Source organism: Balaenoptera acutorostrata, chromosome 13, assembly GCF_949987535.1.
Source record: "Balaenoptera acutorostrata chromosome 13, mBalAcu1.1, whole genome shotgun sequence".
Lineage (NCBI taxonomy): Eukaryota > Metazoa > Chordata > Mammalia > Artiodactyla > Balaenopteridae > Balaenoptera > Balaenoptera acutorostrata.
The window spans coordinates 57,989,780-58,006,617 of record NC_080076.1 but is presented as its reverse complement, the minus strand read 5'-3'; the positions used below and the strand labels follow the sequence as shown (position 1 = coordinate 58,006,617).

General features: G+C 44.8%; 1 protein-coding gene across 4 annotated transcripts; it reads right to left on the bottom strand.

The window, feature by feature from the left end:
• Positions 1–7,769: 7,769 nt before the first annotated feature.
• Positions 7,770–16,167, bottom strand: TGIF1 (TGFB induced factor homeobox 1). Of its 4 annotated transcripts, none has more exons than XM_057527282.1 (4): positions 15,663–16,167; positions 15,227–15,411; positions 9,638–9,864; positions 7,770–8,824 (listed from the first exon to the last, which is right to left on the bottom strand). In XM_057527282.1, the coding sequence occupies exons 2-4, from the start codon at positions 15,240–15,242 to the stop codon at positions 8,249–8,251; spliced, it is 819 nt and encodes a 272-aa protein (XP_057383265.1). In that variant the 5' UTR covers positions 15,243–15,411; positions 15,663–16,167; the 3' UTR covers positions 7,770–8,248. The 4 variants fall into 4 exon arrangements, with proteins under 4 accessions (XP_057383265.1, XP_057383266.1, XP_057383264.1 ...); XM_057527283.1 differs by having other exon boundaries at positions 15,712–16,167; XM_057527281.1 differs by having other exon boundaries at positions 15,227–15,551; positions 15,663–15,679.
• Positions 16,168–16,838: the final 671 nt, after the last annotated feature.

Sequence of the window (16,838 nt, the reverse complement as noted above, 5' to 3'; positions counted from 1 at the left end):
CTGTCCCAGAGCAGTTCCTTCATCTCTATTTGGGGAAATATTGCTTAAAAGACATATTTTTTTTGTACAGAGGAAATTGAAAGGAGCAGCACAGAGTAACTATAGCCACTAGAACAAGTCTAAAAATTCTCAATCAAAATAAAAAACAGAAACATACTAAAAAAGGTAGTAGGCCAAGGTCACAGGCTCAGAAAGCCAATACTTAGGGAAATGAAATGCATTGAATAGTATATTAAGTGTTAAGACTTAGCACAGAGAAACTACAAAACAGATTTCTTGGCCTTGGAGAGTTCATTATTCCAGGCCCTGGCTCATCATAAGGTTTAGGAAACCAAGAGGATGTGTCACATTCTGCAAGTCTCCATGGCCAAAAGGAAATGGAGTGGTGGAGGGAAGGGGGAGTTTGATAGCAGAAAAATAAGTGGAGGTACTTGAAAGAGAAAACTTGCATATGATCATCTGCCAAAGCGACCATCAAATCTTTACTGAACAGTCTGATAAAAGTGGGACGGTTCCAAGTTGTTTCATTTCAGGCATAGTATGTGGAAAGTGAACTTGCAGAATCTCGCAGGGAACGTGGCTCTATTACGGCTGGTACCCACACACAAGCTGAGCTCAGATGAGTCTCAGTTTCCTCAGCTACACAATGGGAATAACATCTCTCATCCGGGTTGTGAGGAGTAAATGAGATATGCACCCAAAGTGTTCAAGAACTGTTGTAATAATAATATAACAAATAATAAAGTCTTCAATAAATATTATAGCTTTTCTTTTCCAAATCACTCTAACATTTTTCATTTCAGTACTGGACTTACAGATGCTACCAGAAAACCATGTTACAATTGGAAGGACCGTTGATGAGAGAATTTAAAGTACGTGATGTTCCAGATGGTGGAGATTGACTGTACGAATAGGCTGGAGGAAAAGAAAAGTTAGCTAACGTAAATATACACATAGGCATTTCACAAACTCATTTGAATAAATCAAATTCCAAAACAAAAATCACTGGAAATAACTTTTTACTTTTTTTATTATTATTATTTTTTTGCCACACAGCACGGCTTGTGGGATCTTAGTTCCCCCACCAGGGATTGAACCCAGGCCCTCGGCAGTGAGAGCACGGAATCCTAACCACTGGACTGCCAGGGAATTCCCTAGAAAGAACTTTAAAGCAACAAAACATTAGTGATCAGATTAGGTAACAAGCCAAAAGGTAACAAAATTTTATTTAAAGGGTGAAAAGTTAAAAAGACTATCTTTTACTGTATTTCAATCTATTTACAGTCTCTAAAAGCCCTATCCTCATACTAAAATTTATACGAAAAGAATACATGCCTTGGTTTCCCTGGTGGCGCAGTGGTTGAGAATCTGCCTGCCAATGCAGGGGACACGGGTTCGAGCCCTGGTCTGGGAAGATCCCACATGTCGCGGAGCAACTAGGCCCGTGAGCCACAACTACTGAGCCTGTGCGTCTGGAGCCTGTGCTCCGCAACAAGAGAGGCCGCGATAGTGAGAGGCCCGCGCACCGCGATGAAGAGTGGCCCCCACTCGCCGCAACTAGAGAAAGCCCTCGCACAGAAACGAAGACCCAACACAGCCAAAAATAAATAAATATTTTTTTTTAAAAAGTTACTTAAAAAAAAAAAGAATACACGGCTTTAGTGTATTAAATATATATATATTAGCAATAATTTGAGGCAAGATAGAAAAGCTGAATTTGTCCTAAGATCGTAAATTTGAGTGATCCAATCAAATGTGACCATGTTCAAGTTTCAGTAATTTATTTATAAAGACAAGTTTGGAATATTAAAAAAAACAAGAAAACCAAGTTGGCAAGGCTTCTTAGGATAAAAATTTACCTTCTAGAAAAACCCCTCTGTTGTTTCATTTTCCGTATCTCTATGCTGTTACTTAAATGTCTGTTCTCTGCAAGTCTGAGTACATTCCTATCATGGGATTTGATTCCATTTGTAAGTCACTGACTCAGTGCTTCAGAGTTTGTACATTCTCCAGTGTCTATAAAACATTTCATTCAAGAACTGTTTCCTTGACATTTGGTGAAATCCTTGTAGTTGTGGTCTCCATCGCTTTATCATGCTGCCCTTATTTGTCAGCTGTCCTCTTGTGACCGTCAACCTTAAGTTACTCCTTTTCTTCAGCCACAAGGTATCTGTTGACTATTTTCTGCTTTCAGTCTCTGAATCATAAAACCCATCTCAGATGGCAGTCTGTTTTTAGTGAGAGGTCAAGACTTGACACATTCTCCTCTCACTGAGACTTGTTTAAACCTTGATCTCTGAATACTGCTTTTTACTCTCTGGCCAGGTTCCAGATATAAACTTTATTTTTTGGTTAGATCCAAACCCACGTTTACCTTCCTGCAGTGTTAGGTCTATTTGTTAGTGTCTTGGTTTTACATATTGTATGGGCTATAGGTATACCACAGTATGAGCTCAGTGCCAAATTAAACTCTCATTGGTTAAGCTGACCTGGGTGATAATTCTACAGTAAATTGCATTTCTTTTACAAAAACTGTCAAATGCCCCAAAAGACTACAAAAGCAAATTTTTCTAGGTCTGCAAAGAGAATAAATTGTCAACTCCCAGTGTTCTACTTACGAAGAGACACAGTGACTAAAGAATAGTTTAGGGCAGTGGTTCCCAAGTTTGTTTATGTATTAGAATCACCAGGGGATCTTTAAAAAAATTCCTAAATCCAAGCCACAGTTGTTTTTAACGCTTTCCAGGTGATTCCAATGTGCAGATAAGTTTGAGAACTCCTGATTCAGAGTTTAAAAGTAACTAGAGGGGTCAGTCATCCACTTTCAAAAGAAGGGAACTTCGAGGGGGTAAGACGTGCAAGTTTGTACCTTGATACCTGAGGGCACACCTCATTCTTCAGAAGACTAAGGGTGGCAGAGAGCTGCAGCCTTAATGGCTTGAGATATCAAGGACAGAGTTGGGGTTGGTAGTGCAGATGAAGTTAGGAGAGGAATCCTGGAAAGGAAGGAACAGCAGAAGGAGCAAACCTCAAACTCTGAACCCCAGTGAGTCCACTGAAAGGCAGCAGCTGGAAGCTGAAAGAACTCATCAGAGATCTGAGCTACTACCTACTACAGGCGAGAAGGAGACTGCGGTTTCAGTCCAGCCAAATGACTGGCTGCCAGAACACAAATTAAGACTCTTCAGAGGAATGTAGCAGAATCCAGAGTCCTTATTAATGTATCATCCATAACGTCCACTGTATAGTAAAACATCATCAGACAAGGAAAAAGCATCAATACGTGACTCCTACTGAAGCAAAATGCAGTCAAAAACTTTAAGGAAGCTATTATAAATAACTTATAGGAAAACATACTCTTATTTAATAGACTGACGGGGAATCTCAGCAGAGAAATAGCAATGATAAAAAAAGGACTAATTGGGAATTCTACATGTGACAAATACTGATGTCAAAATTCACTGGATGGCCTCAACAGCACTTTAGAGACAGTGGAAGAGTTGGTGAATTAAAAATTAATACAAACGATCCAATCTGAAGATTAGAGAGAAGCAAGATTAAAGAAAAGGGACTTCCCTGGTGGCACAGTGGTTAAGAATCCACCTGCCAGTGCAGGGGACACGGGTTCGAGCCCTGGTCCAGGAAGATCCCACATGCTGCGGAGCCACTAAGCCCGTCCACCACAACTACTAAGACTGCGCTCTAGAGCCCGCGAGCCACAACTACTGAGCCCGTGTGCCACAACTACTGAAGCCCATGTGCCTAGAGTCCGTGCTCCGCAACAAGAGAAGCCACTTCAATGAGAAGCCCGTGCACCACAACAAAGAGTAGCCCCTGCTCACCCCAACTAGAGAAAGCCCATGTGCAGCAACAAAGATCCAATGCAGCCAAAAGTAAATATATAAAATAAATAATTTATTTTAAAAAAAGATGAAAGAAAAACATGATAATCTCAGATAATGTACTGGAGTTCTAGAGATCTACTGGAGTTCTAGAAGGAGAGGAGAAAAGAGAAAAAATTTTTGAAGAAATAATGGCCAATATTTCCCAAATTTGGTAACAAACAAAACAAAACATAAACCTACAGATCCAAGCTCAACAAACCCCAAGCAGGATAACTACAATTATACCTAGGCACATCATAGCCAAACTGCTGAAATACAAAGATGAAAGAGCCAGAGAAAGACATTACATACAAGAGAACAACGATACAAGTGACAACTGATGTCTCTTCAGAAACAATGGAAGCCAGACAATAAATGCCTTTCAAGTGATGGAAAAAAACAACCCAGAATTCTATCTTTAGCGAAACTATCCTTCAAAGATGAAAGTAAAATAAAAGTCATTTTCAGTGAACAAAAATAGATTATTAGTCACCAGCAGGCCTCCACAATTCTCAAGAAAATTCAAGCTGAAGAGAAATGACATGTCATTCAGACTCACAAAGAATGAAGAACATCAGAAATGGTAGATATTTAGCAAATATAAAAGGCTATAGGGACTTCCCTGGTGGCACAGGGGTGAAGAATCTGCCTGCCAATGCAGGGGACACAGGTTCGAGCTCTGGTCCAGGAAGATCCCACATGCCGCGGAGCAACTAAGCCTGTGTGCCACAACTACTGAAGCCCGTGCGCCTACAGCCCATGCCCTGCAATAAGAGAGGCCACCACAATGAGAAGCCCGCGCACAGCAATGAAGAGTAGCCCACTCACCTCAACTAGAGAAAGCTCACGCACAGCAATGAAGACTCAATGCAGCCATAAATAAATAAATTTATATTAAAAAAAAAGACTATATACAGGCATACCTTGTTTTATTGCACTCTGCTTTATTGTGCTTTGCAGATGTTGTTTTTTACAGATTGAAGGTTTGTGGCAACTGTGTCAAGTCTATTGGTGCCACAGCATTTGTTCACTTCATGTCTGTGCCACATTTTGGTAATTCTCGCCGTATTTCAAACTGTTTCATTTTTATTCTATTTGTTACAGTGATCTGTAATCAGTGAGTTTTCTTTTTTTTCTTTTTTCTTTTTTTGCCACGCTGTGTGGCTTGTGGGATCTTAGTTCCCCAACCAGGGATCAAAACCACACCTTCGGCAGTGAAAGCCCAGAGTCCTAACCACTGGACCGCCAGGGCATTCCCTCAGTGATCTTTGATGTTATTAAGTATTGCAAAAAGATTATGACTTGCTGAAGGCTGAGATGATGGTTAGTACTTTTTATCAAATAAAGGATTTTAAAATTAAGGTATGTACATTTTTTTATTGCACATTTAATAGACTACAGTATAATGTAAACATAACTTCTATATGGAGTGGGAACCAAAAAATTTGTGTGACTCACTTTGTGATATTCACTTCATTGTGGTGGTTTGGAACCAAACCCATAATATCTCCAATGTATGCCTGTATACATTCTCTTTTCTCTTAATTTTTAAAAAAGACACATGCCTGTTTCAAACAAAAATTATAACATTATACTGTTGGATTTATCAGGTATAGCTATTATATATGAAAAACAACAAAAAAAGAAGAGTAAATGGAACCATACTGTTCCAAGTTTCTATATTTTGTATGAGGTTGTATAATATTAATTCTAAGTTGACTGTGATAAATTAAAGATGTACACTGTAATCCCCTAGAACAACCATTAAAAACAATATAGTTTGAAAGCCAATAGAAAAATTACAACAAAATATTAAAAATATTCAACTAACCCAAAAAAAGGCAAGAAAAGAGGAACAGAGGGAGGAAAAAATCCAAATGGTAAACTGAATCCAAACATATCAGTAGTTATATTAAATATAAACCAACTAAACACACCAAGTAAAAGGCAGAGATTGTTAGGCCAGTTAAAAAAGCATGACCCAACTACATGTTATCTTAAAGAGATGAACTTTAAACACAAATTAAGTTAGGGCTTCCCTGGTGGCACAGTGGTTAAGAATCCACCTGCCAGTGCAGGGGACACAGGTTCAAGCCTTGGTCCAGGAAGATCCCACATGCCATGGAGCAACTAAGCCCGTGCACCACAACTACTGAGCCTGCACTCTAGAGCCTGCGAGCCACAACTACTGAGCCCATGAGCCACAACTACTGAAGCCCGTGTGCCTAGAGCCCATGCTGTGCAACGAGAAGCCACCGCAATAAGAAGCCCCAACGAAGAGTAGCCCCCACTTGCCACAACTAGAGAAAGCCCGTGCGCAGCAATGAAGACGCAATGCAGCCAAAAATAAATAAATTTTAAAACACCACAAGTTAAAAGTAAACAAATGAAAAAAGATATTTCATGCAAATATTAAGCATAACAATTATTTCTATTTGGCTCCAGTTTGAATAAACACTTTTTTACATGTACCTTTCCGATTACATTTGTTACACACCAGTTATTTATCAACCTGGATCCATTTGGGGTGATTTTTTTTTTAATGTTTGGGTTTCATTTGACCCTTGACATTTTTCTTTTAAATCACTCACATGACTGCTTTCTCCCCTCTCCCCCCACCCCCAGTATGATTAATGAAATGAAATGTCTTATCAAGGGAAGCCTTTCAGGATTTGCTGGTCTCCCTTATCTGTACTCAAAGGATTTCGGCATTTGATCTAGCTATTAAAGCAGGTAATGATTCTTAATCCCCTTTGATTTTTCATTTTTATTTGTTTACTTTGCTCCTTTTATATACATTATTTCATTTTTGGTTTTGTCTATTTCTGCAACTCTGAGGTGGGGCTAGCCCACTGGAGGCTGATGAGTCCTTCAAAGTTGCCCCCCTCACAGGCTAGAGGCACCACCTTCTCCTCCCTTGTTTTTTCTTCCAACTCCTGGTTGTCCTCATCAGTTTTTCTCTTTCACTTAAGAAAAGTCTTTTGAGTTTAGCTCTTTCTACAGTAGGCACTTTCTAAACAGAATTTCAAAATTAGACAAACTTAAGTTTGGAAGAATTTTCCTACATTCTTAAACAATACTGAAGCTCTAATGCTCCCTCAAACTTAGACAATTCATAGCTGGGGCAGGGCTGGAAAGAACATGACTATAATAACAAAGAAACCTCATACTAAGCATGACTACAAAGAATGGTTTTGTGGCATGTGACAAATCTGCTCAACCATGTAAGTGAAAGGAACACCACTAATTCCCTTCTAGCCATCCTGGCTTCATAAAGGATTGCCTGTCCCAACAAACTCCACTTGTGTATGGTACCACTTTTCACAAACTGTGACCTTAGGAAAGAAACCTAATAAACTAACAGTCCCATGGGAGACAGAACCCCACTGCTTTAACCACTTTAGACAATGTTTTAAAAGATGCTTTTAAATGTAAAGGCCTTACCTAACTGGACCACTGAACAAAAATTATTTTAGACGGTAACATGCAAGAGGCAATACTAAGAACTGCTTGGGTTGTTGTTTACTTCTGAAAACTTGAGCCATGATCAGGTGCTTTGAGATCTTCCTTTTCAACGTGGGTCATGTCTTAAAATACGCAGACCAGGTCACCAAGGGATTTAGTGGTTAGCTAAACACCGATGGAAACGATTCATTCCAATTTACAGTTTTAAGTAAAGATTTAAGGGCCTGCTATGCCTCCTATCAAGAGTAAATTATCACACATCCTGTTTATACAGACTGGCTTGTCCACAGTTCTTCAAAGAGCTGGTGACACCCCCCTAACTCACACTCCACCCTACCCCCAACTTCCTGCTCATTGGGGTGCTATATTCCTACTCATTTTTAAGAAGCGCCTCCCTCAACAAAATACTCTGCATTACAGTACTTTTTAAAGAAAATACTTTATTACGTCACGAAAAAAATGCATCAATCAACTAGATTCATACTTGTTTGAAAAAAAAAATTGAAAATTTATTAATTAGACAGTATGGGCATCCTGTTCCACATGGGAATGAGAAGATGCTATAGGTTCTCTAAGTATTGCACAGTCTGAAAAAGACACCAACAAAAAAGGGGGAGAAAAAAAAAAAAATCACATGATCTTGGGAACCACCTCACATTATGAATAACCTACCAAGAAACATTTAAAAAAGAAAACCCTTTGTTTCTACAGTAGCTTTGAGTTTATAGTTCTTGGAATGACTGTATTCCATTGACAACATCTCAGTAACAGGAAGCTTCATTTTAGCAATCCCATGTGCAAATATTAATAAAAAAATATATAAAATAATGCAATTCATCTCTTGCCATCATCCCAGCAATCATAACATTTCTGAGAACTGTTTTGCTTGAAAAAAGGGGTTAAGCCATAAGTTTTGCCTGAAGCTCCATTTCTGCAGCCCGTTTGAGTGCAACATCTACCAGAAGCTGAAATCCACTAAAATCTTGGTTGAGGTCCGGTGGAGTAGGGGGAGGAGTGTTGAAAAGACCACTCTGTGTGTGTGCACTTGGTCCAGATTTACACGTGTCCTCTGGGTACATGAGGGAGGTGTCTGTAAAGCTGCTGGCTGCCATCTGCTGTATATCTGTGTTTTGTCCCACACCAACTGACTGGCAGAGAGAGAAAGGCACATCTTTCAGTGCAGTCACAGTGGTATGACAGATAACGGATGGACGAGCCAAAATGGATCCTGGGGATGATGGCTTAGGAGACAGTGGCCTCCCTAGGGCTGGGGTGGATCCAGCTGTACAGGAGTGAAAAGGGCTCTCCTCTAGAGCCGGCATGAAGTTTTTGATGCCTGTCGCTGACTCCACAGAGCTGGCTTCAGATATCTTGGCCCCTCGGCGGGAAATTGTGAACTGATTTGGATCTTTGCCATCCTTTCTCAGCATGTCGGGGAGGAGCCTGCGCCGGGCGTTGATAAACCAGTTACAGACCTGAAATCACACGGGGATGTTTTAAACGCTTTAATGCTCCGCCAATGCGCCCGAGAGCCTTCTTGGGGGCGCCTTACCGCTCTCTCTCTTTGCATTAACGGAGGCATGAAAAGGCTTATCGGGACCTACAAAGTTATTTAGAGGTATTTGAGCCCGGCCAAGAAAAGAGAGGTGTTTCCTGTCATAAACTTCCTCTTTTCCTAATACAAATCCCCTTTTTGGTCTCTCATCATCCTTAAACCTTTTCAGGAGGAAGGAAAAGAAAGGTACACATTCTCAAACGTCTGAAAATGATTTTAGAGAGGGAATTTTACCTTTTAACTCTCCCCATATTAACCTGTTATCTACCGCCCCAGCATTTAAGTTAATCAACTACAGGAAAACCTTTCCTGTATGAAAAGAGCCACTCCTCCCAGTTACTGATTTTTCCCAGTTCAAATGACTATGTCAACAGACAGAACATGAATTACCTCACTGAAGTCTGAACTTGTTTAAATATCAAACCAGTTTCCTGGGCAATAGAATAAGATTTAACCTCCTTCTTATGTTTGTTGCATAAAGGAAGGCTCTTTTAGGCATTAAAGGAAATGCTTTTTGACAGATAACTGTCAAGTGTTTCTGTTTCTCTATATAGCCAGTTATTAGCTGTTAGCACTATAAAGTTTACAAGAAAAAGATATGCCCCCCCCCTTTTTTTTTTTTTTGAGTGGGGAGGTACTTAAAGGCTTGCTATACAGGAATGCTGTAAAGCGACTTTGGGGAAAAAAACCCACCACACCCCCAGGGAATACAGCTGGCATTCCTTTCCCTTACCTGTAGTGTTGAGAGGTGTGTTTGTTGGGACAGTAACGCTTTTTCTTGCTCTGAGGGGTAGGCATTGTATCGGTGTTCATACAGCCAATCGCGGAGAATCTGAACGGACTCCTTGGGCAGGTTGCCCCTCCGCCTTCTCTTGCCTGAGCCCGCAGAAGAGGAGAGGTCCAGGGGGCTGTCCATGCTGTCATCTTCCTCGGTCTCACTGCCAGACGCGGCAACAACACCTAGGAGAGGACAGAGGCCAGCCGTCAGACACTTTTATCAGCAAAGCTCACCTCTCTTTTGACCACTCAGCACAACTGTGTTTTCTCGACTCCTGAGAGCCAAACAAGCGAAGAACCGGTGTTTTCCGTCCTGAAGCACCAGAGCTCATGCGAAATCTCAACAGTAATTCGACTAGCAGCATATTCTAGATTCCCAGCCCACTGGCAGATTCCCTTTCGTACCCACTTTCCTATAGGATTTAACATCTCACATTCCTTTTGAATGATGCTCAGAAATGTCTAATCCAGCAAGTGAGACAAAGCTGCACCTAAAGCGAATAGCTTGCCACGTGTGAAACAGGAAAGGTGTCATAAGCAGATGGGATGTGTCTGACAACCTTCTCCGTGAGGTCATTGCTAACTAGGAAAAACAATCCAACGGGTAAACTAGTGTACCTTTGAAACACTGTTCTTCCTCCCTCTTCCACTGAAGGTTTTGAAATAAAAGGGAAGATTTTTTCCACTGATATAAGCAAAGAAAATTACACTTGTAACCCAGTTAGTATTCTAAGGATAAAATGCATGGCAGAATTTTCTGCCAATTCCTTTTCTTTTCCTTTTCATTGCTACCTCCATTTATTCAAAACTAGACACCTACTTTTAATGGACAGTACTAGTCACTTTTTACTAAATACAAACAACCACCGAAGTTTTCAGTTTCACTGCATAAAAATATTTTTCAATTTTTAGTACTTAATGTAAGAGGTCAAAAGATGCCTAGTAGTGAATAAATTTTAAAACTTCCGTAAATTTCAACTGCCAGTTTAATCCGAACCCAGGATACTACATATCAATAAGCAGAGATCAGCTTTAAATCGTTACATGACAAAGAAAACTGAATATGCAACCCCCAGAGGAAACTCTTTTGTTTACAAGCGCTTTAATCCTACCAGAAATTTTAAAAAAGTCACACCCATAGGGAATATTTAAATCACACATAGACTGGGTTCTACAAAACTTCAGACTTGGCCCTTTTAGACATTTAAAGATAATTTTGAACTTTAACCCTTCCCCGTTTCAAAACTACAAAAGGCTACTCTGACTAAAGACGTATATTCTCGTTTTTGAAGACAATTTAGAATTTTTTAAACATAAATAAATTACAAAACTATAGTATGCTTGAAAAACCAGTATTTCTATATAAAGGAAATTAAAGTAGCATGACATTTAAAGGTAGGCATTCTTAACTTTGTTGACACAAGCTCAAGTGGTTTACCTTGATAGGAAATAAAAACAGAATATTCCTCAGAGTGATAAACCATTCAACATATCTTAAAGGAACTTTTCCCAAACCTCATCCTTTCAAAGCATTTTAACACAATGAGACTCAAAAAGCTACTCATTCAAAGATTTGTTGATGAGCTAGCTCCTCAGTTGAGTCTAACTCTTCTTGGTGACACATTTTCAGTTTTGGACTGCAGGGGGCAGAAGATGCTGGAGGGAGTGTCCACAGAAAAGGCAGAACCTTCCAAAGACAAAGTAAAGCAAGTTCTAACAAAAGAGTAGGATGATCTTGCAAATTCACTTTGGCTCAAGGCTTAATTAACAAACAGCCATCAATAAAAGGCCCAGCAATCCTAAATTTTAACCACAGCTGTGTATCTGATGTTTCTCTACCCAGATTTCATTAAACTGCTTAAAAAAAAAGGAGGCACATTTAAAACTGAAAGTGCTTTCACTGTTGAGAAGATGAGAAACTTTTAAAACCTGTGTTGAAACTTGGGTGAAGAATTATTAACAAAAAAACCTTAAGAAATTATAAATGTTCCTGTTTTACATTTGCTCTGATAAAGAAATCTTAACTTTTAAAAACGTGTCAAGTAACTGAAAGACTAAAGCAAATGTGAATAAAGCAATTTGTTTAAACTCTTCAAAAAGTCTGAAAAGCCAGAACTTTTTCTCTAGGCTATTAACCCCACCTCCCCTTTTTAACGTTTTAGAAACAGTGTGAAAGTCTGCTCACTGAACAGTGAATTCCCAACTGTAAATTGATAATCACAAATAGTTTGAAACAAACAAAAAACCCCTAAAGCCTGTCCTTTGATCTGCTTACTTAGTTTGACAAGAAGCCTGATCTTTCAAAACAGGTTAGTGACACAAAAGCAGGTTTCAGTTAAGCAACACCAAACTGCAGCGACTTTACTCTGTTCTCAGTTCATTTAAATAAAAGAGCGGCCAGGCCTCCGGACCTCTTAACAAATATTTCCAATATGTGCACAAAAGCTGACGGAACAGGAAGTTAAGACTTCAGTTCCTTGGCTGTGCCAGCTGATATTTCACTACAGCAAACCACGTTTGCTGCTGTCAGGACTGTTTTCATTAAAACTCTCCCTCCGGATTGTGGCTCAACTTGGAAAAACAAGAAGACTTTTCCAAGTTACTCATTTCCTATTGTAACAGAGCTTTGGAACACTTTCCCGGTTACGACTTGTTTCCAAACGTCTTACTCTGCTCACACTTTAAAAAATGTGGTGGTCGGGGGCGGGGGGGCGGGGCGGGGGGATCACAAGCCTCTTTTACTCCATCCACATACAAGGAAATTTGTTTAGAAAGCCACAAGATGGCCTATGAATCCCACAGCCCTAAAAAGCATTTTTTCCCCCGAATAGTAACAGGGGGAGGGGCAGAGCCCGGGGGAGGGCCAGAGAGACAGTGGTTGTGAAGTTGAACTCTTAAAAAAAAAAAAAATCTGGAAGAGGCTACAAAAGGATCTGGGAATAAGAATAACCGAAGGCAACGCTTAAGGGTATAAATAGGAAAAAGCAAACCTAACCTAACAGGTTTCCTGATTAGAACATCTCAGGAGAAGCGACGGGAAACGTACTTAACCCCCCAGGCACTAAATCCAAGGAGCGCTGGGATGAACCCAGCCGCATTAGTCTGAAGCAAGAATCCCACATCGTCAGAAACCGAGAGCAAAGAGACTTAGGGGATTCTCCTCAACAATTCTTCTGCTTGTTTGAAAATCTTTCGGGGAGGTCTTTTGGGCATTCTCAGTTTTCTAAGACGAGACACTATTGTCACAAACCAGGCTTACCAAATCCCCGGCTCCGCGATTGAGTTTTTAAGTGCTTTTGTTTTCAACAAAACTTTTAAAGATTTTCACGGACTTTTATAAAACGGACAGTCCAACTCGGCGAGCCAGGCGGGCCAGATCTCTTCCGGAGCCCTAGCGGAGGCCACTGGGCGCGGGGCCCCCAGGTGGCTGGAGGCCGGGGCGGGGGCGGGCAGGACCTAGAGGGACTCGCCGAGGGAGGAGCCCGGCCCGGCCGGCCCGGGAGCTTTTGTTCCGCCAACTCCTCGGCCCCCGCTGAAGTCGCCCCTCCGACCGCACGAGTGAGAGCAAACCCAGGCCTTGGAGTTTCAGATTACAAGAAGAAACTGAAAACGGGGCCGTGAATCTCAACCTCCTCAGGGGCCTGCCCACCCGCAGAGGATTTGCCAGGAAAACCTAAAAAGGGAAAGAAACCCGGGCAACCTCGGCAGTCTCCGCTCCCCCGCAAGGGCTCCGAACCAGTCGCGAAGTTTCCCCTCCAACACGTCACCTTTCATTGTTTCCATGAGTCGGCGCGGTAGCAGTACCTCGCGCCCCGGGGCAGCGCGCCCCGAAGATTCCCCAGGGACCGGCGGGTTCCTGCCCCTTCCCCTGGCTGGGGTAGGGGGAGGGCGCCGAGAGAGGGGAGCCGGGAAGGACGGTGGGGCACTGGTACAACAGCGGGGGGGGGGGGGTTATACCCCAGAGCCTTGCGGGTGGTCAGGGAGGATCATCACTGCCTTCCCCGCCAGAGCCCGAACAATGGGGGGAGCCCGCCCCGGCGCAAGCCCAGCTCTGGTCTCGGATCACAAGACGCACCCGTCAAAAACAACCCAACTTGTTCCAGTCAGTTCACCAGGAGGGAGAGAACGCCTCCCAGGGACAATCTGGACCTGTCAAGCCTTCCACGAGTTGACCTGGTCTCCCTGGGCGCCCCCGGGCACTCCCCGCGCGCCTTTTCTCGCCGAGCCCAGTTAAACGTCCAAACCTCTGAGCCCCCGCTCTCGCCCTTCAGGGTCCGCGGGGAGTTAGTTCCACTACAACTACCAAGGCCCCGGGGTGGACGTTTACTTTGACTCCCGCCCGCAAAGCGGGAGGTGGGGAGCTCCGCGTGTTTCAAAGGCATCAGCCTAGGATCAAACGAACAGAAGTCCAAGGTGAAAATGTGGCCGAGGGAACCCTCTCGGCTTCGAGGCTGCCCCACTCTAACGGGAGTCTGTTTTAACCGTATTCGCTCGACGAGTCTGAAAGAATGTGGAGCTGGAGAAACTCTGGCCGCAGCTGGGCATGCGCAGTAGTCACCCCTCCCCCCACCCCGCCCGCGCTGGCTTCCCCGAGCGATTAACTTGTTTTGAACCACTCGACATAAATCACAACAGAAAAGCCAACTCCGGCCCACGACGGAACATTCGGGGGTACCTCCCTGCTAGGGACTGAAAACTTAACTTCAAAAGGGAGTTAACATTCTTTGATCTTTCGTGGTGGTCTTTTTTTTTCCTTTTTCTTTCTGTGTATTTTGTTTTTAAACCAGACTGACGGCAAGTTTTAGTTATAAAGCTTCCAGAACGCTTCGTGGAAACAATGACAGACTCACTCTTTGCATGTCACACTTGAACTCATTCTGACTGCACGCCGCTTGCCATCAGTCCTAACTCTTCCTCTTGCCCCAGATACATCGTGGGAAAACTTGTAGAGGCTGGGAATTCTGAAAAGTCTAGCTTTCCAAAGGGACCGACACCCGAGGGCGACCTGGGGTCCAGAGTCGCCTTCCTCCGAAGGTGTAAACGCCCCATCCCTGGAGAAGACGTGCCCGGCCCAGCCGGGAGTGAGCGGGGGCCCAGGAGCCCAACTTTGAGACAAAGGAGCCGCGGCTCCGCCGGCCGGGCCGCCCAGGGTCCCGACGGGGAAAAGCGGGGCAGGGGTGCCCCCGACCCGAACCCCACTTCCCCGCCCGCGAGAAACAGCAAGAAGCCACGCGGCGAGCGTGGGGTGTCGGCGGAGACAATGAAACTTGGAGGCGCACAAACAAGGCGAGCGTGTTTCTTGACAACGTGCCAGCAGCATGGAGAGGCCCGTCTCCCCACAACAGCCCCTCGTGTTGTGTCTAGAAGGAAAACAACAACTGCCATTTCAGACGCAGCCTCAACAAAGAGAACGGCCGCCACTCGGGCCTGCGAGCCCCGGGGCGGAAAAGTCCACCAAGTCACTCTCGCCCCGAGCCCAGCGCCGCCCCTCACGCACGTTTCCCTGGTACTCGCGTCCACGGCGCGCGCAGCCCGCGAGCCTTACCTTTCTTGCTTTTCATTCTGGAGCTCCCCTTCCAGCGCGAGGCGACGCTGGGGTCTCGAGGGGCTAGGAGCGAGGGCGGAGGGGCCGAGCGATTGTCCTCCTTCCCGGCCGACTCTCCCGTAACTTGTAGGACGCGCTCCAGCCGTTATTGCTAAACAAGGCGCTCGGATCCCAGGCTCCCGCTCCTTGGGTGGAATTCAAGTGACACTTGGGCTTCCTCCTGCCGGGATCTTCTGGCAGCCGGCCGGGGGCTCTCCCTCGCCCAACTCGCTCCCCTCCCCACTCCGCTCCTTTGTTCCCCGCTCCTGCTCGGCGCACCTCGGCGCTGTCAGAGAGAGCGAGGCGAGGAGGGAAGGTACAGGAGGTCCTGCCTCCGCCCCCAGCCGCCCGCCCCGTCCCCCGCCCGCCCCGCCGCTCCTCCGCCCCTCCCCCGCACCTTCCAGCCGCGGAGGACGGCACCGAGCGCCGCGGCCGCGTCGCCTCACCCCGCGTCCCCGGGCCGCTGTCACCCGTCCCTCGTGGGGGCGGCCGAGCCCAGAAACGCGATCGCTGCTCCCCACTGCGCGCACGCCGCCTGCATCCCCGGCTCGGCGGCGGCGACACCAGCCGAGCGCCCCGAGTTTCTACTTTAGGCCTTTCTTCCCGGGGCTGGCGAGGGTGCGTTTGGTTAGGAAATTGCAACAGATGGAAAAGAGGCCTTCTCCTCCTCCCCCTCCTCCACCCCAGGGAAGAAAAGGCTCCCCTTTCGTTTTTGACAGCTGCCCCAACTCCACCGTCCCCGCTCTGGCCGCAGGAGAAGACAGCGGCTGCTGGTTCAAGGGGCGGGGCTCCGTAGGAAAAGTATTCGGGACAAGAACCAACTTCTTCCAGAATGCGCGGCTGCCATTGACACGCGGGCGCGGCGCGGCGCACCCTTCTCCTCCGGGGGCTCTTCCTCCACAGCAACAGTGGGGGGCGGGGGGGGAGGATGAGACACAGACACCCCGGGCGAAAGTCTGTTTCCCCCGGCTAAAGCTGCGAGTTCCGGACTGGATGGCAAGGCAGTTTCGAAATCTAACATGTTGCGGACAGACACTTGTCATACTCACATGCTCTTTAAAAGTCTCTGCCTGGGGACGGCCCGGACGCGCGCCCGCCCCGCCGAGACTCAGCCTGACATCCGCACCCCCGGACCCCGGCAGCTGTGCCGCCTTTATGGGAAGGGGGCTACCACCCCGGGGGCGCTCATCTGTTTCGGTAAACAGAGTCTACTTTTAGGACTTATATCCTGGTAGGGGACCCTTTTCTCCCCACCCCCGCACCCCCGGTACTTCAAACAGAAACTAACCATTAAGTAAATACATGTTCCTGTTGCTTTATTTTGGTTGAGAGGAGGACTCCAGTAGGAGTTCCTAGATGAAATTACCTTTTAAAAAGACCAGATGCTTTAGGCTCATTTCAAGAAACGCGTGCCCCCTCCCCGCCTTCTCCTCTGCGTGTAGTTTTCGCGTGTTTGTCCCCTTCGTTGTTTTGAAGTAAACGAACTGTCACATGCCACACTAAGACTTTCCCCATCACTTAAAAAAAAAAAAACCCAAACGTAAATAATTTAGCCTAATAGAGACGTCAGCTT